General features: G+C 39.3%; 4 protein-coding genes and 1 long non-coding RNA gene across 5 annotated transcripts in view; 1 reads left to right on the top strand and 4 right to left on the bottom strand.

Annotated features, from left to right (window-relative positions):
- Positions 1-3675, top strand: part of LOC112147449 — a 6552-nt gene extending 2877 nt beyond the window's left edge. The window contains exon 3 of the long non-coding RNA XR_002919455.2: positions 3572-3675. This is a non-coding gene — a long non-coding RNA (uncharacterized LOC112147449). The remainder of the gene's footprint in view (positions 1-3571) is intronic.
- The window catches only part of dnah9l (dynein, axonemal, heavy polypeptide 9 like), a 21343-nt gene extending 16701 nt beyond the window's left edge, over positions 1-4642 (bottom strand). The window contains exons 1-16 of the mRNA XM_024273842.2: positions 4538-4642; positions 4323-4454; positions 4081-4241; positions 3766-3922; positions 3550-3695; positions 3348-3464; positions 3132-3270; positions 2935-3027; positions 2660-2854; positions 2446-2523; positions 1548-1680; positions 1194-1321; positions 966-1114; positions 745-895; positions 529-660; positions 260-433 (exon numbers count right to left, since the gene is read on the bottom strand). Coding sequence (XP_024129610.2) covers positions 260-433; positions 529-660; positions 745-895; positions 966-1114; positions 1194-1321; positions 1548-1680; positions 2446-2523; positions 2660-2854; positions 2935-3027; positions 3132-3270; positions 3348-3464; positions 3550-3695; positions 3766-3922; positions 4081-4241; positions 4323-4454; positions 4538-4585 — 2133 coding nt within the window. The 5' untranslated portion in view covers positions 4586-4642. The remainder of the gene's footprint in view (positions 1-259; positions 434-528; positions 661-744; positions 896-965; positions 1115-1193; positions 1322-1547; positions 1681-2445; positions 2524-2659; positions 2855-2934; positions 3028-3131; positions 3271-3347; positions 3465-3549; positions 3696-3765; positions 3923-4080; positions 4242-4322; positions 4455-4537) is intronic.
- On the bottom strand, positions 4627-5435 carry LOC118599944 (dynein heavy chain 11, axonemal-like). The gene is made up of 3 exons (XM_036216351.1): positions 5220-5435; positions 4935-5102; positions 4627-4841 (listed from the first exon to the last, which is right to left on the bottom strand). The coding sequence occupies exons 1-3, from the start codon at positions 5430-5432 to the stop codon at positions 4710-4712; spliced, it is 513 nt and encodes a 170-aa protein (XP_036072244.1). The 5' UTR covers positions 5433-5435; the 3' UTR covers positions 4627-4709.
- A 39-nt stretch (positions 5436-5474) lies between these two features.
- Positions 5475-6633, bottom strand: LOC118599945 (dynein beta chain, ciliary-like). Its single transcript, XM_036216352.1, has 3 exons — positions 6464-6633; positions 5909-6031; positions 5475-5735 (listed from the first exon to the last, which is right to left on the bottom strand). The coding sequence occupies exons 1-3, from the start codon at positions 6602-6604 to the stop codon at positions 5475-5477; spliced, it is 525 nt and encodes a 174-aa protein (XP_036072245.1). The 5' UTR covers positions 6605-6633.
- On the bottom strand, positions 6609-11732 carry LOC118599913 (dynein beta chain, ciliary-like). The gene is made up of 10 exons (XM_036216264.1): positions 11670-11732; positions 11520-11575; positions 11325-11445; positions 11067-11236; positions 9040-9262; positions 8855-8971; positions 8582-8668; positions 8335-8493; positions 6932-7015; positions 6609-6833 (listed from the first exon to the last, which is right to left on the bottom strand). The coding sequence occupies exons 1-10, from the start codon at positions 11730-11732 to the stop codon at positions 6645-6647; spliced, it is 1269 nt and encodes a 422-aa protein (XP_036072157.1). The 3' UTR covers positions 6609-6644.
- Between the last annotated feature and the right edge of the window lie 14912 nt (positions 11733-26644).

The following is a 26644-nucleotide window of genomic DNA, read 5'->3' as shown; positions in this document are numbered from 1 at the left end:
CTTTCAAAATAAAAGTCTTCCTGTGAAAAAACAAGAACTCATGATGCATGATGCATCTTCTAGGTGCACCTCAGCCATACATTTACAAACTTAACTAATTTAAATGATATAAATGCTAATTTAGCAACCCTACATTAAGAAAAAAAAAACATTATTTAATTTTCCTTCCTTTGGAGAGGTAAAAGACCCAAATGTGACTCTTGAATCACATATTGCAGACCCCTGCTTTAGATGATTCTTTGCATTCAAAGCTACACACCTGTAGAGGTACATCAGGCTCCAACTCAAATGGTGTCATCTTTTCTTTCCAGGGTGTCAGCTTTTTAGTCTTAGAGTCAATGAAATAGTCAAAGACGGTTCCCTGGGAAGGAAACTTCACCGCCCTCATTTCTTTGGACCACCAGCGGCTAAATTCTGCTCGATGGTCATTCAGCTGGAAGGAATATTAGGATTTACAGTTTCAAACGGTGCAAAAGAAGAAAACCCAAACAAATAGTAATTTGCACCAGCATTTTAAACAATACACACATGATCCTGGAAGAGAGCCCCTCCGAAAGCCCAGACACAGGCAAAGACGAAGTAAAGTTCATAAAGTTCCCGTGGAGACTCAGCAGGAGTGTTGTCCTCTGTCAACAGACAGTCCAACAGGGAGCAGAGCATCTGACACAACAAAATACATCAATGTTGTACCAGATCAAGCAATCCTTTATCAAAGTTGAACAAAGTGGTGGTTTGAGTCCAGACCTGCACCATGCTGGTCTCTGGGATGGGAGTGATGGTCTTCAGGTTGCAGCGGACCTGCTCCAAGCAGTGCGGCACGTACTTTTCAAACAAAATAGGGAGATTCGCTCTCTCTGATTGGGCCTGCCGGGTGTCTATCCAACTGGTCACAAGACTGAAAACATAACAGCAATAGTAACCAAAATCCTAAACATTGATAAACACTTTGCATCTGTGAGACTTACGAACTCCAGCCGAGGTCTTGTGGGTTAACGTAAAGTATTCCTGCCCTGGACACTGTAGCTGGAGTTGCAGCTCTCAGATGTGAGATTTCAAAGAGCAGACGCATAGAGGGAGACAAACTGATTCTTTCATTGCTGGCGAGTGTCAGGACCTGCACAGGGAGTGCAGAAACATCATTTATATGGGGTGGACAGGATCTCTCAGAACAGAACAATCTTTTCAACTCTCACTTTATTGTCATCCATAACAGTGTTGAGAGACTCAATCCACATGGGATCAATGTCTCCATCCAGAACAATCCATTTGGGACCATCATGGGGCATGGAGGTCAGCTCTCTCATGGTAGACGAGAATAGGCCTAAACAGAGAACATGTTATAACATCCAACCATAAATGAGCAAAGAATGGCTAAATGCATCACTAAAGGAAAGTACTGGAACCCAGACACGTTGTCATGTTTATCCACTAATTTTAATTTTTTCAAGATAAAGAAGTTGAAAATTAGTTAAGAAAAAAGCCATCCTTCAGGAAAAAAAAACTTGATCCCATATTTCATGCTCCTCAAACTTGTTAATTTCTCTCACCGTCTTTCCACTCTCTGGTGGCAGGATGCAGGTACCCGAACAGCTCATCTGTGGTCACAGCTTTGGGGTTGATGTCAGTCCACACTGGCTTTAGCTTCATGTTTGCATAAGTCCTGTGAAGGGTCTTCAGAATCTAAAAAAAAAAGAAACTTGTTTTAATGTCATATATTGTAGGGGATTTTATGAGCTCTAACCATCCATGCAAATCAAAAAGGGTTGTTGTCTACAAATTCACTTATTGATATTGTTTCATGTATTACTCTTGCATGCATAAAAACCCACTCCATTGTAAACTGTGTTTTTGGTGTTTTTAACATCTCCATGTAGAATATTTCTCATGATGGAAGACTTATACAGAGAAAATTGAGCTTAAAATTGCTTTTCGGCAATTTTCATCCATAATTTATAACTATGATTGAAAGACCACTGGGGACGCTTTAAAAAATTGATCAAAATATGATTTTTTTTTGGTTATAAATGAAGTAAAATCTCTCATTCCAACAGCTATTACCAAACAGCAACAGACACACTTGTATTTTCCAGGATAAAAATGCTGTTGTAAAACTTTGGTTTGTTTGCTCTACTGTGACACAGGACAGCTTTGTAAACTAAACTCGTCATGAAGCTGAATTTGCCACAAAGAGCATCTTAAATAAGAGAGATTTTACTTAAAACCTAACAATTAACCCTAAGCAATAAAAATACACTATGTATGTTGTCTTACACTCATTTAAGATCCAAAATATAAATTAATTTATACCACAGAGGTACAAATAACCCCTGGAATTACATGCAATCAATCATATGAAATAGGAGTAAAATAGTTTTATCCCAAACTGCACAAAAAAACTTAAAGTTTCCTCTAAATGAAAGTGAATCTTATTTTTATAACATTAACCTGACTCTTTCCAGTGCCAGGTCCACCAACGACAAACACAGAATGCCTCACAGCCAGCAGCTCTTCTAACTGAGTGACCTGAAACACACAATTATAAACAACAAAACATTAGATTACTTTGTTGCTAATGCACTGATTGAGCAGCAAAGCAGTTCACGTTTAGAGCAATTCGTTTACATGTAAAAATTTAAAATATGCAGGAAGAACAAGGAACCTTGAGTATGAAGTTTTCCTCAGGCTGCAGGCGCAGCTCATTGACGGACTCCCGGACAGCATTTTCTATCACCGGGTTTCTTTTCCTGGGCACTTCCAGCTGAGGAAACAAGTCACTGATCAGGCCCAGGAAGATGGGTACGTCGTTGGTCACTATCTTTGGAAGGTTGAAGTCCCTCAATGCCCGCATGAGAATCTATAAAGATAGCGTCAAATATGTAAATTAATAAAAATTCCAAGGTATATGATAGAAAACAAAATAGAACGAATGAACACCTGTTCCTCAGGCCTGCTGCGCTCTTCTCGCTTCAGGGATCCAGCGACCACGAGGACGGATTTGATGGCACGTAAGCCCCAATCGTAATGATCCTAAAAAAAAGGAAAAAAAAGAGGACAATAAAAACTATTGTCTTTGTGTTTCTGAAAGCATGAACTAATACGGGCGCAATCTGACAAAATATGGAATAGTTCACCTGTTTGGACAGCAGCTCTTTACACAGAGTGTAGAGGCTGATGAACTTCCGTGCCAGCAGACGAGCATCAATGAACCCTTCAGCCACCAACATGATTTCACAGATCAGCATAAAGTCTGGGATCACCATTGCACAGGGCCTGTCGTAAGATAATTACATAATAATTGTGAGTAATTGTTGACCCTTGTTATGGGAAATCTACCTGACATTTCAGACCTGAACAGTGCCTTGAGGTTCTCCGGGAGTTCCGCTCTACCAGCGTAACCTGGATTCAAAGTGATGAAGATCCCCACTGTTGGCTTTAGTTCAATTTCTTCTCCAAGAAACTGAAATCTATGTAAAATACATTAAAATCTGCTTTTGAATACATGATTGAAAATACAAATAATAGACCCTTGACAAAAAGTGAGCTTTGTACCTCTGTTTTTTATTCCTCACAGCATCTTGTATAGTCTTGACCTGCACCGCTACCACAGAGAGGACGTCCACTGAGATCCTGTTGAATTCATCGAAGCAGCCCCACACTCCCGTCTGAACCAGCCCTTTGTAGATGTTCCCTATAGACTGAGGGAACAGTCCAATGAAGAAAAGCACATATAAAAGTACAAAAATAGAAAGCAGAGGAGCACCCCACCTTGTAGTCCATTTGTTCAGAGCAGTTGAACACATATACCATGATGCCTAGAGAGCGTCCGAGGTCTTTGGTTGTTTCGGTTTTGCCGGTGCCGGCTGGGCCTGATGGAGCCCCGCTCATCGTCAGGTGGAGTGACTGAGTCAAGGTTATGTAACACCTGAGAGGACACCATAGACAAAACTTTGTTAACTAATCTATTATTTTGGACTATTTATTCACATTTTTTGCATCGTTAGCATTTTTCTAACGTTTTTCTGAGCCACAAGTTGCTCCGGATCCTCAAATGTGATTCAGGAGCATATGCTGCACATGTACCTGTCAGTGAGAGGGGTGATGACCAGCCGGTTAGTGTTCCCCAAGTACTCATAGCTGAACTGGAACTGAGCGTCACAAATGTTGACATAACAGTGCTTGGTTTCTTCATCCCATCGATGGCGTAACTGGGACAGCCAGGCAAACGCCTGTCCATTTGTCACCTAAGAGAGGGGGTAAGCCAACAATAGAGTCAAAAAGTTGTTTAAAAACTCAGGTTAAAAGTAGGTCTGATGTTGAACAACCTTTTGTGTAATCAGACTGGCGACAACATCTCGGGCGTGGACGTCAATGGTGCATATCGTCATAATTTTCTGCCTGTCTCCAGGAGTTAAATCCCCCAGCAACATGTGGATCAGGGAGTTCAGCTGTGTTATCTAATTTAAAAAGAGAAAAAAAACCTCACTGCATTAGCCTACTTTACCAAAAATCCTAACAAGATCCTGCTATCGATTTATACCTGCTTTTTATTGTAGTCTTTGAGAGCTGAGTCGAATCCTTCCTCCATTCTTGCAAAGGCGATGCCCACATCTGTGGCCCACCACACCTGACTACCCGTTAGCCCTACCTGTTTGAGGAGAACAACAGATCATGTCTGTGGTTTAGAATTACTTTTTTTCCAGTTGTCATCATCAAACCTGCGCAGGGTAATCAAAGAGCCACTGATCCCGCGGTTTATCTTCATACGCAGCTACAGCTTCCTGTATCTCCCTTTGAACTGTACTGCGCATTGTGGTCTCTAAGGCACTCAGCCAACACTCTGCCTGTAAAGACACATGGATGGAGTCAGACTAAAGCAGTAGTGGTGGAAGTAATTTTCTGTGCCAACATACAGTCAAATACTACATGTGCAGTACCTGTCCCTCACACACACACGGCTCTGAGAATGAAACATATTCTCTTTCACGGCTGTACATCCCTATGGCAACTGCTGCTCCATCCTCCGCAGGTCCTCCGCCCTTCTCAGAGTCCTTGAAGCGAAGATCTGCTATGTTGTCAAACAGCTTCAACAAATGTCTGGTCACCTGGAAGCAGACAAAAACACCATACATAAATTTAAACCATAAAACTTGAGTTATTAGTGTTCAGCTATTTTGCTTTATTGAAGGTATTCATAAAAAAAACACAACTGAACCCTTCACCTGTCTGGGTTGTGCTCCCTTGGAGATGATCTCCAGCAGGTCTGAGGAGGATACGAAGTAAAACCTGGGGAAGGTGAGCCTCTTGATCTCCAGATACTCGGAAAGCGCTTTCTCGCACAACAACAGCCTCTGCTGTAAGGTTTCCAGGCTTTCCTGGAAGCCAGGTTGGTTTGTGACTTCAACCACGTTACTGTTCTTCACCACCTCGGTCATCAACGTCTGAACAGGAGGAGCACCAATAATTACAATTACGATTTACAGGTCCATAAAAAACCACAGAATGATGTGTACCTGGAAGTCAGAGTGAATTCCTTGGAATTGCTCAGCGTCGTGCGCCAGCTGGGAACGGATGTCATGGCTGTTTGTGAAGATACTGTTAAGGTGAGCCCAGTTCCTCTGGACAGACATCCAGGATGCGATGACCAAATCAGCCAGCATCAGCTTCCGCTGCCATCCACTAACTTCTGCCTGGAAAAATTCCACGTACTTGCTCATCAGGATGTTCTGCAGCTGCAGCTGCAAAGAAAGCAGAAGAATACGATGATGGTTATTAGGAAGCAGAAGTCACTCAAATGACTCCAGTACATTCAATTCAGTTTTAATATATAAATAAATCTGAAAAAAATCAAATATTGCATGCAGGAATTTGCCATAAAACTGTATTTTTAGCATCCAGCTAATATGATCACCTGATTGTCCTCCAGTGTCTCAATTAGAGTTTCATCTGGTTTCAGCAGTGGGATTCCAGTGCTGCTGTGAGTCTCATATGAAAGCGACATCACACTCCAGGTTTGGGTTATCTCTGCCAAAACCTTTTAAATAAATTCATCATTTAAAAAATAAATACACAAAAACTTTACTAACAATAAGCACTTGTGCTATGGTTTGTAAGTTTGTTGAGAATTCTAAATATATCTTAAAATAAAATATAAAAAGTGTCTTGTTAATGTTTACAATTACAAGACACTTTTATTTCTGTGAAATTAGGCTTTTTTTTAAATCAAAATCTAGAGAACTGATCCACCTCTTGTAGAGATTATTTATGTAATTGTTTATTTTTAATTTTACGCTGCAAAAAAAACTATTTTAATAAAGTAAAAAGTCCCTCGAAAATTTGTCTTAATTACCGGAAGAAAAAAATCTTATCAAGAAATGTTTCAATAGCAAAATAATATTCCTAAGGGGCCTGTTTTTACAAAATAAGTTATAGACAATAAATTTAGAAGTCTTTTTTTTTTTTTTACCTTCTCAATGGCCATTTCTTTCACGGCTTTGTCTACTATGTTTTTGACCTCATCCTCCACGTGGTGAAGCTGTAACTCCAGCAGGTCGCCCAGAGTGGTGTCGTCTCCCATGACAAACCTCACCTGAGGACCCGATCGCATTTCACATTAAGATACATGAGCTACAAACAGTACAGTGGGTCTAAACTACAGAGTAAACAAAATGTCGCACTTTTGTTTTAGTCATAAGCTGTTGCCAGTGTCTCTCCCTGATTGCTGGGTTTTGCAGCTCGTTGACGGCTCTCAGGGAAGTTAACAGGTTTTTTACAGTTGACTCCAGGCCTGTATAAACGTCCCAAGCCCGAGCTTCTTTATCCAGCATCTTCATCTCCTATGATACACAACAGAAACACTCAACATTACACATTTGAATTAAAAAAAAACAGAACAAAAGTTGTATATATATTTGTTCTGGGAGGCCTCTTGTACTTTGGCAAACCGTCGAAGCTCCATGTCCATCTGCTCAACATTGATTTCCTTCCATGGAGTTTTGGTCCAGTCCTCAATACTTGTCTGGAATTGACAAATCATCATTTAGATTATTTACATTACTCAGAGAAAAAAAAACATAATTTAAATTATAATTATATTTTTGGATTAATTTACTTTATTTACTAGATTTAGGACACCAAGGCTTCAAAATGTTTGGAACAGTTTTACTCATTCTTAAGCAAAGGATCTAATTTTTTTTACTTGTTTTAATGGTTAATGTATTTGACAATAACAGGTTGTTTTATCTGGTGTAGTTGGTAAAAAAAAAAAAAATCGTATTTAAGAAATATTTTCAAAAGATCAAGGAATTCAATCTCAGTAAATTTTACCTTTAAAGACTCACTCCGATAATGTTTTTAACATGTACTTGTAGCATTTTTATCACAATAGAGTACATATATAAAGGAAATTAAGCTTAAAATTAAGCTTCTGAGTATTTCTTTATTAATTTTGTTGTAGACAAATAGATCCATGTACATCTTTGTTTTCCTCAAAACTCTACGGCTGGATAGCTCCAAAATATCTTGTCATTTCTGTTGCACCGGTAATGTTAAGTTGAGGTTGTGAGGGACAGTAAGCTAGCAGAAGAGAGTGTAAACAAAGAGATGATGGGAAATAAGGGAAGGCTTACTCCACGGCAACAGTCCCACAACTCAGACGTGAATTTCTGACAAAGTTCTGCTGGGTTGCAAAAACTATGGAGCCAAATCAGGGCCATAAAAACTTAAAACCCAAATAAAACAACTTGAAGCTGAAATATTTGTGTTAAGCTAAAAAAAAAAAAAAAAAGTGTCTGAAGCTTTCTCCGATTCTATTATATGAGTTCCAAGTCAGTGAATGCACCAGAATGGAGCCAAAAGTTTCAAACCTAAAATTTTCAGATTCAAATTTGAAACTGAAGAAAAGTTTTTAAAGTTAAACTTTGATTAACTTTAATTACGTTTATTTAAGAATTGAAGAGTTTAAGACACTTTTTTTTCTAACTTAACACCAATACTTCAGCTTGAATTTTTCGAGTTGTCTTATTTGGCTTTTAAATCTTAAAGGCCCTGATTTGCCTCCATAAAAAACTATGTCCTAGAAACAACCCACGTTTTTTGATTTGGCCTAAAAATGGCATAATCATAGCTAAAAGACCAATAGGGAACACTTAAAAAAATAAATCAAAAGATGATTGGAGTGGGACTTTAAAGTGACTGTGCCTTAAATGAAATGAATAAGTCAGTTTGTCTAAAAATTATATGCACATGTAATATTAGTTTGAAAGTTTTAGCATTGTTAATACAAAGACTGAGTTTACCGTCTTTGTAGCAGAACTTTGTATGCAGATCAAGACGTACCTTCACAAAGATGACCATGTCCCAGACATTCTTCACGAGTATGATGTCTGAGCGACACTGGCGCAGCTGCTTGTACTCAGGGAAGCTGACCTCAAACAGATCCGCCGTGTTCTGCAGCTTCTTCATCTCCATCTCCATCAGTGTTATGGACTGATTGCACTAAAAAAGGAAATGTTGGACCGAATATTAAATGGAATCCTTGCAGTGAGGAATCTCAAGAACGTTATGCGGTCACATAAATGTTCACCTTATCTAGAAGTTCATATGGTTCCTCGACATTAAGCTTAAATATTGATTCAGAGCGGAATTTTTCTCTGAACTCATGCTGCTTGACCTAGAAATGGAATACATGGCAGAATTATGTTGCACGCTCAACTGTCTGTCAGCATTTGAAGCAACATCCAAACTGCAGGTTCATATATAATGTAGAACAGAAAGCAAGGGGGTTTAAATATCGGATATCAAGCTCTTTGTTGGAGGCTGAAAAACTGATACCTAACCCAGCAGCACACAGAATCACCTCAAAGTGGACGCACATCCTGCGTATAACTGAAACCTCATTTGACTGCAGTGGTGCCACTTCAAGTTTGACGGTGAAGGCGATTTTTTTCAGGTTTATCCATTTCTCAGGCAGCTCCTGTGTTAAAAAAAGTCATAATGAAAGCTGCACTTGTCTGTGGTAAATTGTGTTTTTTTGTGACACACCTCTAGCTGTGTGTAAACATTTTCTGGAAGCTGCTGTCCATAGGTTTTGAGGAGCTCAGCAGTCGACTTGAGTGGTTTGAAGTGTCGATCGCTGCTGATCTTTCTGTCTCGAATGGCCCTGAGATGGCCCATGATCTTCACAAGTCCTGCATAGTCTGTGTCAGATACATTGGTAGAGAGACCATCTGTTGTGGCATCGATGAAACTGGACAACTCTGTAACGCTGCAAGGGAAACAATGAAGTTTGTATCAGAATTCTTAAAAATCAAACAAATTTAAACTTCTAGTTCTCCTTTTGCAAAAGACATGTTCATTTCTTTGGTCACTTGTCTGACCTGTAAACTACAAAAAAGATGAATGGCAGATCTTGACTCTGAGTTTCTTTTGAATTTATTCAGAACCATTTTTTTGCTGTTTTGTCAGCAAACAAGGGCATAACAGAAAGATATAAATACAATGAAAAGTTTTTGGAGCAGGACCATTTTAGAGCTAATAATATGAATATCAAACAAAGAAAGTTTGAATGGCGTTAACTCATGTAGTCCTTAACAACCTTCCTTGAAGGCCCATAGTGGTCTAAGGTCTCATTCACACACTATTGCCTCATCACATTGGCCCCAACCCACAACCACCAGGAGCAATTTGGGGCTCAGTGTCTTGCCCAATGACTCTTCAGCACATAGGCAGGCAGAGCAGGAACCAAACCTGTGTTCTTCTGATCAGAGGTCAGCCGCTCTACCTCTGCCCCATGGCTGCCCTAGAACAGGTCAAAGTCACTACAGTTGTCTTGGAAATAAAATATTGTTCCCTTAAACGTGACGTTATTTTTTGCTTTCCTCACATTTCTTAAGTGTGCATCAGACTGAAATGGGACAGACTTGCTTGTGTTGCAACAAGATACCTAAAGGCTCATTCCCACTGAGTGGTACGGCACGGTAGGGTACAGCATGGTTTAGAATGGTCCAGGGAATTCCACTCAAAGTTGAACCATGACGGCACATGTAGGATGTAGACCGATTGTGTAGCTTTGCGTTATACTAGTGCACCTACAGCAAAAGTGAAGCTACCGATCTTTGTAGACTCTCATTTCTACATGATCCAACTAGCTCACTCTGAATCACGCTATCACCACGGATGGCAAAGAACATTTGTAGTTCTAGTACGAACCAGACCTTGCTGTTTGTAACACGTCGACTGAAAGACCAAAAATTGAATGTTTGAAAATGTTGGTGCTTTCTGTTGTAATGACCGTCCGCCAATCAATGGGTTCATTGTGTGGCGTAGCCCCGCCCTAACATTTCTATTGCATTTTTCTATGGACCTACAATCAGCGGAGGGCCATAAAAGGTATGGTTTGGTCTAGCTTTATGGGTCCATTTTATAATAGAAACGCTCAAAATACCAAATCATACTGTACCGTACTGTACTTGTATTGTAACTTTGAGATGTCCGCAATGTTCATCCAGACGCTAGAGGGCGATAGCCATCCCTGTTGTATTATGTTCAGCCAATAGGTGGCAGGAAGTAAACAGCTAGTTTTTCAGTGTTGCAGTAAGACAGACCATGATGGTTTTTGCTCTCCAATCTGAAGCCATCCACTCATTTCCAGCCTTTTGAGTGGCAATATGAGTAAGTTTTATGTTAAACATGAAGACTGTCAACAATATTAACGATTTTGCTGTAAGTTTGATGTTTTATAATGCTAATTGAACATGTGTCAAATGTTTTAGTTAACAATACTGTATTTTTTGGTCTTTATTGGGTTTTTATATGAATATGGTTCATTTACTAAATACCTTTCTGTATTTTTAAAATTTTAGTTTCACACTTTTTTGCTAAATACAGCACTTGTCTGCTCCTTGGAGGAAATGATGCAAGAGAGAGTTTAGCTGACTGTGAATCTCAACCAGGACATGGGTCACATTGAGTGCAACAGAACAGTACCTCTCCATGGAAACAAGACTTTACTAATCTGCATCTTAACCCAGCCTTAGTCTGGAAGTCAAAGGCTTGTCCCGTGGTCTAACCTTTTGTTCACATGGTTGAGGAGGTGCTCTTTGAACATCCAGCTCCACTTCTTTATGTCATTCATCAAACTGTGCTTAAAGGGTTTGATGTCCAGTTGCAGCCAGCCGCAAAACACCCTCTTATCGTCCATCTTGCTCACTCGTGTGTACAGAGACTCAAACTGATTGATCTGGGTGGACATATGACAGTGACAAAGAAAGTAATAATTTGATCTCTACATACTAATTTAAGCCAATAAATTGCAGTTGTGCACTTACTTGCTCTTTAAAGTTGTCTAGTGTGGGAGGATTCTTTTTCAGCTCAAAGTCTGCGTACAGCTCTGCTTCCTCTGTACTCAAAACATGGCCGTATAAAAGGAATTGCCTCATAAACTCAAATCTGTACATAACAGAAAAAAATCACGTAAAATTGTTGATTAAACCGCTTTAACTGTGACTTTTACAGTATCTGACCTGTCGTCAGTCCATAGAAAGCGATAGCTTGAAAAGGAGGCTTGGAACACCTTGACCTAAAAATATTACGGAATTAGTTGCAATCAAGAATCTGTAGAAAAATGGTGAAAAACTTGGAAGTAGGAGTAATTTCAAAGGAAAAACACAAACCTTAGCTACTGCCTCTTTTGCTCTCGAGCGGACAGTGCGACACATCTCTGACAGATCCTCCATTTCATCGATGTCCCTCTACAAAGAGTTTGTTGGCAGAGTTTGAATAAAACACTTCAGTATATCTGGCAGTATGATATCATATCCACTCAGTGCCACACCTGGTAGTTTTCCAGACTTTTGTGAGCTGCCACTCTAGGAATAAGTGACGCCATATTTGTGATGTTTGTGACCATTTCATCCACAATCTCATAGAAGTTACCGCGGTGGCTCAAGTCCAGAGAAGGACCAAAGGTCATCTCATTGTTCTTGAGTTTCAGTTGGATTTCAAACAGTGGTTCTTTGCACTGAGCTGCATCTGTGTTGTTTATGAGGTACAGCAGGGAGCAGCGCACTGCACTGGAGAAGCCACCAATGATCATCCGGTCCACATATTCTGTGTAGGCCTGCCACTCGCTGCTCTGTAGATCCTTCACACTGAGCAAAGACTGGTTCTCCTGGACCACAAATCAACGAATGGTTTAAAAAAAAAAAGCCCAAAAGTGATTACCTGACGTGACTATGTGAGGATGTTTTCATCCAGATATTTACCTGGAGCAGTTTATGTATCTGCTGCCCTGAATCCCTGATGAGAGCATGCTGCTTGGAGACACTCTCATCAATGTCAGAGAAGATGAACAGAGACGAATCAGGGCTTTTTCTGGTGAGAAGGGCCCGGTTACTGAATTGACCCATGAGGGCTTGGATGGCTTCCACATTAGCTTTACTCTTATAGACTCGACTAGAGAAGCTCTGGAAAGAGAAAATGAGACAAACCAACAAAAATGACTGAATAAAATGTTGAAGCTCATGCGCACGTGCAGGACGAAATTCTGTCAAACTTCTTTAAAAACTCACTTAATGAAAAGTTTGTTTTTGCTGTTTTTAAATATGCTTTTGTAGCCTTTTTCTCATGATGGACATATATACACACTAAATTATGATAAAAACAGCATTTTTGAGTATTTCTTAATTAAAATCGTGTATCAGCAGCAGATAAAAACCTGCCGGTTGAAAAAGATCAGGTTTGTGGTGCAGTAACTGCAATAGGCAGGCCAAAGTCTCCTTGTTCCGCTCCACTTCTGATGCAGACAAATACAGGAGATATAATAATGTCTACATTTTCCTCATCTGAGCTGCCATTTGGCTCAAAACTGTTTGGCTGGATTGCTCCAATATTTTGCTCGCATTTTTTTGCAACACTAAAGGCTAAAGGCTAGCGGGAGAGAGTATAAACATAGGAATGCTGGAGGGTTACTTCCTCCCACAACTTGTATTCAAATTTCTGATGAACTCCAGCCACACTCCAGAGAAAACAAACAAAAAAAAAAACATAATTTGTGATTTTGGCTACAAACTTAATCATCATAACTAAGACAACTGGGAACAAGTTTATAAAGACATGTGTCTCTTTCATGTGTGAAACATCTTCCTTACCTTGACCAGTTCACGTGTGCTCTTAATGTAGTCCCAAAGGTCATCCTGAGCCCAGGTTAACTCCTGAAGGGCTGGACTAAGCTGTCGTGTTATCCCATCCATCTCATCTTTCATTAATCCCAGCTCTACTGCAAGGAGTGTGTTGTGGAGTTTGTTGTACCACTCGGTCACCAAGAAGAGTGTCTGTTCGTACTACAAGAATGACAAGATCATGACAGTCTTCTGTATGTTTTATGAATAGTCATGTATAAAAATGGATCCTGAAGACCTACCATATGTAGCCTCTCCTTCTTAGAGTGGAGATGGAGAGCTGCTTTAGGAATATTGGGGCTCTTCAACATCTCCAGATATGTCACTTCCCGTAGGACAGATTTCAGCTGAGAACAGGAGACAATGTCACTGAATCTGATTAAAATGTGCTTCTATTATTTATATTTCCTGTTTATCGTTTAAGTGACGAAGATTTTTTGTCTGTTCTTACAGCAAAACTGAAGTTGACTTGATAGAGGCCCATGTCTGTGTCCAGGGTCAACAGCGGCTCCTGTAGATGCTTCTCGCAGATCTCCTCGACCCCTTGTGTCCATCCAGTAAACAGCTCCTCATCGTGCTGCTTCAACCTCTCCAGAAGATGTTCATACTTCTGGACCACATTGTCTGCCTCTGCACATTCAAGAGGCCTGGAAGAACGATGGAATAAGGTCTGTCCTCTGCTGTTCAATGTTAACACAAACACAAAGAAAAATTCATACAAATGGGCCATCTGGCAGAGGTTGTTTCTGTTCTGAAGAATGCGACTCCGAAGCTCCTGTGACCATTTGAGGTTACCAGCCACCTTGGGCATATTTTTACCCAAAACTGCACAGTCTGCCTGCAGCTGCAACAGAAAAAAAATCATTGTATATCTGTTCAGCTATTGTGCTACTTTCCAAATATTTGCAGCCTCCCTTACCTTTTCTCTGTGTTGATCCAGTATAAACTTACAGCTGTTTACTTCCTCAGTGAACATGGTCAGCAAGATTTTGTAGTTCGGAGCAAACAGCTGGTTGATTCTGGGTCTCTCAAGAAGTGTGTCAAAAATCTTTAACAACTAATGCAAAAGGACAAAGTCAAGTGAAAAAAATTGTTTATAATGTTTATCAAATGTTTGCCCAAGTAATGACAATGGGTCACAACAGAAAATATTGTCATAATAGCTGACATGTTGTGAGTGTTAAAACTTGTTTTCTTTTTTTGTGTCTTGTACTGTTGGCAAATTTGCCCAAATCATGTTTGAATGTTTTGTCCTTCAACGGACTGGGAACTGACAATAGCTGGGATAGGCTCCAGCAACCCCAGAATTCTAAATGGGATTAAGTGGATTTACATTTTGATGGAAATTTTTACAAGAAAAAAACACCTTTTACAAGTTTTGTTAATTTATTATCAAATAATTAAGTGAAGTTTTCCTTGATGAGTAGAATTTTTTTTTTTTTAAATTGACACGTTTTGCACAATATGGCAAAAAAATTCATCACAAGTCAGTAAAAGTACATTACAGAATGAAAAACTACAATTTTGTGAATAATCCAGATAAAACTTTTGTATTTCTGTTTTGTTATTGATAATACTCAGCCATACCTTAAAGACTGACTGCAGGTTTTTGGTGTGATGAAAGGCCAAATTAAGGACCGTTCCCAACCTTTCATCCAAATCTTTGCTGTGCTCCATAAAAAGTTTATAGTGACGCACAAAATCCTGGACACAAAAAGAAAAGAATATTACACAATCATGGGTATTATTCCAAGTAAAGGCACAGGAATTCATTAATTCAATACACATTCAAGTCTGTCTTTGTGGTGTTTGGTGAAATAGTATTACATTGAGATTTGTCCCTTTCACTCAAATTTGGGTTACACTCTCCTCAACCTTGTGGACAGCCTTCCTAGAAGAGTTGAAATAGCTGCAAAAGGTGGATTTGCATCATATTGAACTCTATGGGTCAGGAATGGAACAGCACTTGTGTTCATGTGAGTCAAGGCAGCTGAGCCAATACTTCTGGTAATATAGTGGATGTCTTGGTGGCAAGAATTTTTTTCCTTAAAATAAGAATTCTTGGTAAAATCCTTTTTGTTTTGGCAGTTTTTCTTTCTTTCTTTATTTATTTTTTGCATATTTAAAGAAAATCTGCCAATAGGATACAATTTTTGAATTTAGAGGATGCCACAAGGTAGAGCAGCAGAAAAATTCTACTGGAGGGCAAGAACAAATAGACCCCACACATGGATGGAGGGCTAAACTCACCACCTGAGTCTGTACACTGAGTGAAAGAAGGGAGGTCGAGTTTTCCACACTTGTTTTACAAATACATTTATGTCTACTAAATTAAATACAGATGTACAGTCTAAAACTGTCTCTGGTAACAGGTTTTATTTTATTGTTGCTAAGCAATTATTTTGCCCCCCAACCTTCCAATTACTGAACTGCTGGGCAGAAAAATATCATGTCATTGTTACTTTTTAATATATTCTTTGCCTGTTGGTGCTACAAATGTGTCTCTGCGTGTAAACCTGCCAATTGAATAAACGATTAACAGTGGGGCATCAAAAACAAGGTCTCACATCATTCGTGTTGTCAAAGGGATTGTATTTGCTCTCTCTTAGGGTCCGCCATTGGTCATGAAATTCTTCATTCATGCTGTAAACCATCTCGCTTAAGATTCTTCCTCGGGTTTCACCAAGTTCCAGTTTCTCCAGGTGCAGAAAGTCCAGTGCGGTGGCAAAAATGTCCTAAAAAAAAGTCAATACAAAAGATACAAAAATCTCTGTTTTGGGTACTTAAACAAGATAACTGTTCTAAGACATCATTTCAACCCCACCTCAATCATTTGAAGCCTTTCAATGATTCCATCTGAGCGCTTAAACACAAGTGTCTCTGAGAAGTCCCATGACTTTACGCTCTGGGCTTCCTTGTAGTAACTTGGTATCTGCTGACGGTAAATATGGAAGAGCTCCTTAAAGGTACGCAGAACTGAGATACAGATCTGTACTCTTTCCATCCCCTCCTCGATCTCCATCTTAAAAAGTTGCTCAGGGATGAGGTATGCAACGACCTGCACATAGAGTGGTAGTTGTTATTACACGTCCCATTAATGTCTTTCTCAAATAACAGGTTTTAGAGTTTTACCTTTTCAATGATCAGATTACAAAACTCCTGAAGGAGAACAACCATGCGTCGTGGAGTACAATAGTACTGAGAATGAGTCCAGATGAGACATAGAGTGTGAAACAGCGGAGGGAGAAGCGTGTCCATCTTTGGAAAACTCTTTTCTTCCAAGTTGCTGATGAGTCTTCTTAGAGGGCGCAGATACAGATCTATGTCCTCTGCTTCCATCACAGCTGTAGGGAGAGTGGGATCAGACAGTCACAACAAAGACAAAGCAGCATCTTGTTGCAGCTCAGAGTGCAAACAACCAAAAAGGCACTTTTTTTAGTCTTTTTAAAATTGAGTGGAACATAGTGTCGCAGTTTGCTTGAATCTGCAGATTATAATTGTTCATTCATGCTTCTTTTGGAAAGTGATGGAGAGACTGAATTGTCAGTAGAAAGATGAGAGTAGGTGGAAATGAGTTAATTAGCATATAGATGACAATTACTGCCGATCTACCCTCATTGACTTTGACACAGACGTCCTTAAAGGCGAGATAGTAGCTGCTTTTGGCTCTTTCCAGGATTTCCATGATGTGTTGCACTTTGGAGCTCTGGATCTGAAAACAGACATCTTGATCGTACACCGCACAAGGAAACATAACAGTTATGTGATTTAAGAATTTAGCAACAGATTTTATAAAAATGGGCTATATCCAATAAAACTTGGAAATATATCATGATTTAAAAATGCTATCAAAATAAAAAAAAATAGTATCTTACTTAATTGCAGTATATATATCTATCAATTGAGAAGTTGCATGTTTTGACACTCGTTTCTGTGGCCATTTTGGATTTTTCATGACAACTTAAGCTTTGCTTTGACAAATATAGCGAGGGGTTTCTCTAATTTTAAGTCTATATTTAAAAGTCAAACAGAGGTAGAACTGAATGAGTATGACAAAATTATATTAGAATCCAACATTTTATTGCTAATCACAGTTTTGTGATCAAAATTATGGAAAGTAGGAATACTTTTGTATTTCTTTTCAAACGCTTTCCCAGAGCCCGTGACATACTTGTGACTGAATACCCAGCAGGTTTTCCCTCTGAGTTGCCCAGAACTGGAGCTCCACAGTGGGGCCAGGGTGGTCGCCCTGGAGCAGCAGCGCACCAGAGTCTTTCTTTAACACGTTCCAGATTTGTCCAGACCATTGAACTATCAGAGTTTCTATGGAGTATACCAAACCATGGTCCAGCGGCCATCTGGCTGAGCTGTGGGGAAGGACAGTAAAGTAATTGAAGTTTATTATAAAAAGCAACTCATACTGAAAAAGACATTATAAACCTAAAAGTTTAAATTTGAGTTATTTAAATTACAAAAGCAAAACAATCCAAGTTATGAGCGTTTTGATAATTCAAACAACTACATTTATGTAGATTTTATTTATGTAGAAATCATGTTTTTTGTGCTTTTAACATGTTTTGATAGCATTTTTGGAGGAAGTATATAAAAATAATTTAAGAATAAGACTGCATTTCAACTAATGCTAGATTAGGAGCAAATGAAAACCCATGGTTTAAAAAAGATCAGGTTTGTGACGCAGTAACTGCCAAAGGTGGGCCAAAGCCTCCTTTGTCCACCTCAATTCTGATGCATCCACTTCCTTTATTTTATTTTCTATGCTGCCATCAGGCTCAGAACTGTACGGCTGGATAGCTTTGATAGCCTATTCCTCACCATTTTTTTTCCACTCTAATGTTAGCTTAGGCTTTTGATGCAATACACGCTAGCAGGAGAGAGTGTAAACAAGGGGCTGATGGGAAATCAGGGGAGGCTAACTTCCATGCGAACAGTCCCACTGACAACACAGGTTTTTTGATTTTCTCTTTAAAATGGCATAATCACAATTAAAAGACCACTAGGAACACTTTACAGTTAACCGATTATTTCATGAATTTGTAAACAAACTCCAAAAAGCAAAACTACAAGAAAAATAGCCTAAAATTTGAAAAATCTGATGAATTTTTTCAGAAAAATTGCACAAAATTAAATAATCAGGAAAAAGAACTTCTCTGAAACTGACCCGGGTAGAATATCTTGAGGCTGCGCCCTCTCCACGTACAGAGGAAGGGGCAGCAGTGTCCGTCCTTCAGCCTGTCCTCTCAGAGTCACCACCTGTCTTCTCAGCCTCTCCAGGTGTCGGAGGATATCTTCACAAACCACCGGCGTCCAGTACTTTTGGTTTAACCCATTGGACAAAACACACACCAACACCTGCATGTAAAAAGAAAACAAGCCTCTTACAGACATCCTGCCAAGCCCACGCCCGCGTTTCTTCATTTGTTTGCCAGAGAACACCTGACCTCAGAGATCATCACAGGGATGTACTCCGTGGGATTCATGGGTACTTCTCCCAGCCTGAACTGGTGCCTGAAATCTCGATGGTCGATTCTCTTCACGTCTTTCTTTTGGATGCAGAGAATCTTCGTCTTCCATGATGGGGGCGTCTTCACAGATTCAAAAACAGTAGGATTGCTTTCAACGGCATTGAAAGCACCAGAAATAAGTATAGACTTATTTCAAAAGGAAGTGCATGTTAGATGGATCGAAAAGTGCAAACCCAGCAGAAATGAGGAGTTTCTGCTTATGCTTGTAAAGCAGCCTGTAAACGAATCTTTTAAAAGAAATGTGATGTACAACTGTATATGTGAACATGTGGATCTAAAGGATTTTTTTCTGTTCGTCATGACCGTCACACCAGTCAGGCAAAGGTCTCCAAGTGTGAATTTAACCTCAGGCGAAACATACAGGCGTCATATGATGCATTATATATCAACTCCTCCAGGCTTTTACAACTATAATGTTTCTGGGAAGCTGTAAATATTGTGGTGCTGTATAGAATAGCTCTAAAAGATGAATTGAAAGAAGAAAGAGTTATTTGTGAAAGCTTGTGCGTGACATTTCACAGACTTGGTTGGTGTTTGGACGTATTTCTCAGTTTGCACTTCTGTATTACTCACCTCTGCATCTCCTGCATGCAGAGTTCCTCCAGGTCCAGTAAAAAAGAACAGCCTGTTGGTCCAGATGTTGTCCAGAAAGTCCAGTAGAATCTTCTGGTTCTCCTCCGCTCCGATGAAGCGGTTCCACTTATCCGTCTTCACTCTCAGGGCACAGAAGGCCTGCTCACGAAGGAAGTCGACTCTCTCGTCCTGCAAAATCACCCCCGTTTTGAGAGGGGACTCCGGGGGGACGCGCACTCCCAAAGCCCTGCCGCTGCGCACACCTCCACTGCTGCTTTTTTTCCTTGCAGCTTCAGCCATGGAGATTCAGCTGTCGGGCTGCTAGATGTTGAAATTTACCTCAGAATTGAAAGGATGGAATAGAAGTTAAAGGAAGACAAATACAGTGTCTTTCTGCTGTTCACACCTGATGTCCTCTCTGTTTTCTGATCAGCTGGAAAAATGATCCACACCTGGACCCACCCTGACTGTTTCTGCACCCTCTGTGTTCTCCTGTAACCTCATCCCGGTAACCTGAACCTGAGGCTGGCAGATCTAGAATGAGTGACTCCTTTTAGAAAAGTAATGTCACCCACAACTGTCAGTGTTTTTTATTTTATTTTTTTTTAGCAACAACAATTTTTTTTATGTGTGAATAAAATTATTTCAAAACTGGACTGATCCAAATGAAAAAAAGCAATTGAGTAAATGTTGTCTTGCAATGCGCAGTCTCACCACATGGAGGCAGTTTGGTACAACATTCCTGACAGCATCCCTCATCTATAATCCAAAGTGACCCCAGCCATGACATCCTATTACATACATTATGCTGTTTATGTAAAAGTATGGAGAGATGGGGCATTTCTCTAACTGTGTTACTTGAAATACCACAGTAACGATTACCCTTTTAAAACATCCGGGATTTCTAAAGTTTTACATGAACACACAGACCTCGTTTTAAAAATTGAGGGAGTGAAGACGAGTGAGCCTTTCGGAGATGCTTGACATTTGAGTTCATAGCCAACCTTTTATGTCCGAGGCACGTGCACAAATTTCCAGAGATGGATGATCCAGACAGCCCTTCAGTGGAGGGCTTACTGGGACATAAATGGCAGAGTAAGGTCCGACAGGGCATAAAATGAGACTTAATTATGTCCCATTAAATTACAGAGGAGCTCATGGTTTACACAGCCGGTGGGTTTTCTGTGATTACTCCACTTGTCATTACTGAATTCATCTGATGACAAGTGGATTTTCTATCTCAAACATTTTCTGTTATAATTCAGCCATTTAGGGCACTGGCCAAACAAGCCAATAATCCATGGCTGTTGTCCAAGAGACTGCATTTTCTGGGCATGAAGGACGTGTAAAAGTTTTCATTTTACACATCACAGTTGTATTGCATGTCCTTGTTTCATTTCAAGTACATGTGTAATAGAGAGCTGTGCATGTTGGTACTAAGTCTTTGTGTCTCTGTGTGTGTTTTTTTTATTACATGCCTGCAAAAGTGTGTGATTGAATGTTTGTATGCCCGTCCAGCGTCCGAGGCCAGCGAGGGCGTCCCTTGGGTGTCTCCTCATGCTGTTTCTAAGCCCGTTCGAGCTGGATGACAGCCGGAGCACGACTGTCCATCTCTCTGACCTCATGCACAATGTCAGCTCAGCTCTGCGGGGATGGAGGGATGGTGGCCAGAAAAAGAGATCTTCAACCGGCGGGGGGGAGGTCAGTGAGAGGGGGAGGAGAGATAGCCAATGGAATGACAAAAAGAAACGAGCGGGTCAATGTTGGTGTGGAGAATGAGGGGAGATAGTCACCAAAGAGACAGGGAAGAGGGGGGATGTGAATAGAAAACAATATTCAAGTGCTTATGCTTAAACTTAAATTATATGCAAAAAAAACTCTTGAATGGAACTAAAATATCACCTTGAAGTGGATGTAATGCTAATTTTCAATGTAATAAAGCAAAGTACCCGTGAAACTCTTTTTTTAAAGACCCACTCCAATGAAAATAGTATTTTTGGTGTTTTAAACAGTCCTACCACGTCTTTGAGGAGAATTTCTGATGAGCCATGCCACTCTGCAGAAACTATGTCCTAGAAAACAACAGTTTTTAAAAGAAATTGCTTCTCAGTACGACATAATCATAACTGAAAGACTAACAGGACAGCTTTTACAATGGATAAAAAGATGATAGTAGTGGGACTTTAACCCATCTGCCATATTCTTTTAACCTGCAGCATCATTCCTTTTTCCTTCCACCTTTCTCCCTATACCTCTCTTTCTTGCACTCTATTTTTCGTTTCCATGACTACGTGTTGCTTGGCAATCAAGCTGCCATTCTTGAGCCCTGACACGTTCTCACTCCTCAGCTACTCCTGTCCTCATCACCCTTTCTGTGTCCCAGTCAGGAGGAAATTGCGTGCAGGTCGGCGATTGGGTCCCTTTGTCTTTCAGCTGCACACACAGGGATGCTCATCATCTCCCCCGGCTTTATAAATCGAGGACAAGTCCAGACTTTGCCACTTGATGCCACAGCCTTCATCATTCCTGGTTGTGAGGAAAGAGAGGCGACAGATGCGTTTCTGAGGCAGCTGGCCACCGGGGAGGCAGACAAAAATAATAATAATAAAAAAAGCAATTTTACCTGGGAAAGAAAGAAATTAGGAGCTGATGGTAGATTTGTGCACATTTGTCACAGACACACATCCACACGTGCAATGACCATTTTAGAGCCTCCCTCCTGTTACAGAGCGAAAAGCCGCCAAACTCCACCACGTCTGTGCCGTGAGCGTCCAGATGGCGCTGACCAGCCATCCCTCCCAGGGTAGATGGACTAAATGAAGCGATTACTGTAATGACCGACCCGCACATCTGTCTCACACTTGTGCGCTGCTGCCAGCTCTTTTGGGCGCACAAGCGTAAAAAGCCCCACTGAGATCAGTGGAGTTGAAAAGAGCGAACAAGACACATGATTGAACTAGTTTCTCAAATTGGAGTTTTAATTGTTTATTTTTAAAAAGAGCCAATCTGCATGAATTTCTCTTCCTTTTTTCACTTGACTTTTCTGTTTTCTTTGTTTTCTTCTTAGCACACAAAAAAATGGTCCCTTTCTCGTCTTTTTCTGTTTTTTATCTCTCAACCATGAACTGCCGGGAGAGAGGAGAAGTCAAACAAGCTAGAGGGGGCAGGTGGTCTTTTTGTAGTCAGTACCACCAGCAAGCTCTTGCTTATCAGACCTTTTCTTTGTTCTGCAAAGGTCTTATCCCTGTCTGGACTCAGGTGATATTTGGGAGGTAGACACACACACATCCAGAGGTTAAAGTGCATCTTTCAGGATTTGTGTTTGTTTTTTTTAACCATGATCCCTCTCTCCCAGGAGCACGAGTGTTTCCACTATCAAGTCGAAGGGAGCTGGAACATTGTTCACAAGTGGCAATTCCATGTTGACCATTTTTAGAGCAGAAGTTTTTTTTTTTGGCAAAGCTTTGCAGTTTTTCAGCCAAAATCTGCATGCAAAGTGTTTTCTGTGAAAAAATAAAAAGTAATGAAGCATTGTTTGTTACAGTGGCAGACACAGGTAGCTTCCTCATCCAGCAAGCTCGCCTAAACCTGTTCTCAAGAGACTCATTAAGAGATGCAAGAGGATTTGAAGTTGGTTCGTTCTTCACAGTTCTGCTTAAATCCTTTAGATGGGGCTGTTTCTCCATCAAGCTATTGGAATAAAAAAACCTTCCAAGATTTGTCTGTTTCTAAATGTCCTCCATGCCTCATCCTCTTGTTGATTCTGAATGCCCACATAAAAGCATGAAATGTGTCTGCTGTCTGTCCATAGCTCAATTGAATATTGCATAAGGTCTCTGCAGGACTGAGTTAACGCAAAACTGTTGGTTTCTGAATTGATACCACTGCAGAAATGGGATATTTGTGCAGATCCAAGGGTAGAGCATCACTATTTAAAAAAAAAAAAAAGCATAACGAAAAAAAATAACAAAGAAATGCACCCGAACACATAATGGGTGCCTGAAAGGAGACTTTTACTATAGTGAAACCATGAATAAAGCACCCTGCTGAAGAAACATTTACCTTGCTTTATAAAGCTCCCCCATCGTGTGATTAGTCAAACCGTCATACTGAGCTACTACACCTATAGTGCTTTCATGCTCAGTGGTTTAGTCAAATGAAGTGAAAGTACAATATGTGAAAGAGCAAAGCAGAGTTGCTTGCACTGAAAAGCTGTCTAGGCTTACATCAGGCAGTTTAATGCATCTGTCTGGTTACAGCGGTGGTCAGCCACGACATTAGAATTTGTGCGAATTAAGTTGTAAAAAAGATTTTTTTTTTTTGAATGAGTCACAAGTTTCAGTTTATTCCATTTTAGTGCCAAATATTGAAGACTGTTGCAACAATTTTTCAACACTTCAAACCAGCCCTACCGTTGATTTATATGCGGTGTAATTTAAAATAAATTAAATTGAAATGTGCATCAAATTTACCAGCATTTACATGAAAGTCTGACATTTTGCTGGAAATTAATTCAGTCATCAAGGGGTTAAAAGTACACATAAATAAGACATTTCTTCCTGTTGGGATGATGTTTCTTGGAATTATAAATGAATAATAAAGATATATAGGAGTTTAATTTTGCAATTTGGAAGTCCAACAAAATCAAATAAAAAACAAGTTAAATTAGAAAACAGACTTGAAAGCGCATCAGTTAAAACCATCAGGTGTGTGGGAGGACGGCAGGATTGGCAAACTTGTCTGCTAGCAGTCGCTGAACCGAAGAGTTTGTTGGATCGTAGCGCTTTACACAGATATTTTCAGGATAGAGGTTTAGTCATATAAATAGAACATGAAGGCTGAATGCTTAAGCAGATTTGAAAGCTTCAAGTAGAACTAAGAAAATGATCAAGTGCTGGTAATTAGGCTCTAACCGCTTGTTTTTATGGTTACATAGTTACTACAATCAAAGAAATGATCTAATAAAACTGCATATTTTTAATTGAAAATAACAATTTGATGCAGAGAACTGTCCAGCGGTTAGACTTCCCCTTCCCTCTTAGCAACATTACTGTACACACACGCAGACACACACACACGTCACACATTTATATGCATGCAGGTATCCTGAGCACATGAATATGTATGCTATGCAGCCACGTTGGTATACTCATATAAATGCATACGAGTGTAAAGTTTTAAATGTTGTTCCTCACATATATGCGTGCATGTGTTTGTATCTGAAAGGGAATTTTATGAGTGATTCTTGAATGTGTGTGTGCACAAAAAAAATCTACATTTTTGTTATGAGTCACACATGTTACACAAATAACATTAAGCCTCATGGAAGTTGTGGGTTTATTTTCTCTTTTCCTCCTTTCTTTCTGTCCACTGTCTGTTCCTGTTCTCTCATTTTGTCCCCCAAATATTTCTTTTCTGTTTTTTTTTTTCTTCACTCACATGTTTTCTGTATATGATTGATTGATGACGCTTAAAATAAAGTTTTTCCTCACACTTTAGGGGCTCAATCAGCAGACTGCAAAACCACAACGGAAACAACAAGATCTGTAAAAAAGTTGTTACATCTTAAATTTTGATATAAAGTTTAATATTTATTAAACGTTTAGTTAGATTTAGTCAGAAAACTAGCTAAATGTTCTCACAACTACAAACTCTCTGAGTTCTAAGAGAATAAGTTGGTGGGTATAAACTGAAGTATTATTAATGTTTTTTCATTTCACATTTTTTGAATTAGATATGCCGGAGAAATCCAAATTTTTACTGCAAACCCAAAAGATTTGCTAAGAGTAAAAAGCTTCTTCTCAAAAGAAATTAACGACACCAAAACAAAAGCTTCAGACACTCCAGCCTCCAGTCTGTTAAATAATTAAGTGTAAATTAAAAATGTGTACAAACAAGTAAACAAGAATTTTTGTCAAATCCATTCACATTTTAGCTTCATAAAGTTTAGCCCACTGTTGTTTTTCAATATCAAAATAATACATTATTAGAAAATTATACTATGCTATAGTCACACGTTTAGCACATTTTTTTACGTCATAGTGATATAATCCTAAAGTCCCTCAATCCAAATGGTATTTTCCAATTTTGATTATCGATTCATCACATTTTGAAATCATTTTTAATAGCGTAGGTCAATTCAATTTGATTATGAATTTGTCTCAGACAGATCGCTTGAATCATAAGAGTATAAATCGATTTCTCAATTCATGCGTTAATTGTTTCAGTATGGAAGTCTTAAATTAGTCTGCTTTTTTATTCTTTATTGTTGTCTTGTTTTGAGCTGACATGTTTACTTAAACAAACAGCAGTGAGAGTCTGTTCATTTCCAGCAGTGATCATTGTGGGATCAGCTTCTAAAAATGTTTATTCATATAAATAAAGGAATAATAAAGACTTGAATTATCACTTAACTTTTAGCTAAAACTTCCCGATCCAAACATGCCTGTGTTCTGATCAATGAAGTATATATAAAACAAAAAAAACCCATCAAAGTGTGGTCACAGACGGGGGAAACTTGGTGGCCAAAAATTAAAGCGGTATGTCAGCTCCCATTACTGTGCAGTTATCTCATTTAATTACAACATATCACTTTTATTTCTTAAAATACAAGTTATAACAGGCTATTGATTTTCATTTAATCAATAAACCATTCATATTTTTGTACATAAAGGGCAACATCTCTCCTCCAGTGTTCTGCTGAGTGTCTTTCTCTGTTACGACAAAACTCACAACATCACATGAACTGTTAAACTATCAGAACACAAAGTGAGATTTTAAAGATTTCACATGGAGGAAAAACGATAAAGAAAAGCCAATTAGAGACAATAGTTCTGTTCAATGAACTGTAAGCAATATGTCTACTTGTTTTCTTTCATCAGACATAAATTAATTTTGACACAATTTTGCACAAAGGAACCCAAAAATTTATCCTAAATTGGTCTGAATTACATTATAGCTGCTAAGTTAAACAACGTTTAATTCAGTTTGGTGCCTCTGTGTATTTAGCACTTCAGAATTACTTTTTGAGGAAGTGTTGCCGAAAAAAATGCATAAACTGATGTCAAATGTAGAATCTAACTGTAAATTTTAAAATTATGATAAAAATAAATATAGACTTTCTACGACCGCATCTGTAGCTTGACATCAAATTCTTTCATAAAAAAGGATAAATGGAGATTTTCACTTGCCTCTGTTTAGCAACATGGCAATCAAGATTTTGCATAAAAATGAGAGCGCTCATAAACAAAGAAAAACATTGGCCACTGATCAATGCTGAGCCTTCGTTCCTGTGTGGGAGCACGCCACGATCGCTCGATAACTTTAAATCAGCCTCAATTGTGTATTTGCACG

The sequence above is a fragment of the Oryzias melastigma genome, linkage group LG17, assembly GCF_002922805.2.
Source record: "Oryzias melastigma strain HK-1 linkage group LG17, ASM292280v2, whole genome shotgun sequence".
NCBI classification, from domain to species: Eukaryota; Metazoa; Chordata; class Actinopteri; order Beloniformes; family Adrianichthyidae; genus Oryzias; species Oryzias melastigma.
Note: the sequence above shows the minus strand (reverse complement) of the source record. Positions and strands in the feature narration are given on the sequence as shown.

Coding starts and splice junctions, on each gene's coding strand:
- LOC118599944 (XM_036216351.1), bottom strand. CDS start 5,432: ATGACCGAGGTGGTGAAGAACAGTAACGTGGTTGAAGTCACAAACCAA. Junction 5,103..5,219: donor AGGGAGCACAACCCAGACAG/GTGAAGGGTTCA, acceptor GTCTGCTTCCAG/GTGACCAGACATTTGTTGAA. Junction 4,842..4,934: donor CGTGTGTGTGTGAGGGACAG/GTACTGCACATG, acceptor GTGTCTTTACAG/GCAGAGTGTTGGCTGAGTGC.
- LOC118599945 (XM_036216352.1), bottom strand. CDS start 6,604: ATGCGATCGGGTCCTCAGGTGAGGTTTGTCATGGGAGACGACACCACT. Junction 6,032..6,463: donor AAGAAATGGCCATTGAGAAG/GTAAAAAAAAAA, acceptor TTTATTTAAAAG/GTTTTGGCAGAGATAACCCA. Junction 5,736..5,908: donor AGACACTGGAGGACAATCAG/GTGATCATATTA, acceptor CTTTCTTTGCAG/CTGCAGCTGCAGAACATCCT.
- LOC118599913 (XM_036216264.1), bottom strand. CDS start 11,732: ATGGAGGATCTGTCAGAGATGTGTCGCACTGTCCGCTCGAGAGCAAAA. Junction 11,237..11,324: donor TAGACAACTTTAAAGAGCAA/GTAAGTGCACAA, acceptor ATGTCCACCCAG/ATCAATCAGTTTGAGTCTCT. Junction 6,834..6,931: donor AGCTTCGACGGTTTGCCAAA/GTACAAGAGGCC, acceptor TGTGTATCATAG/GAGATGAAGATGCTGGATAA.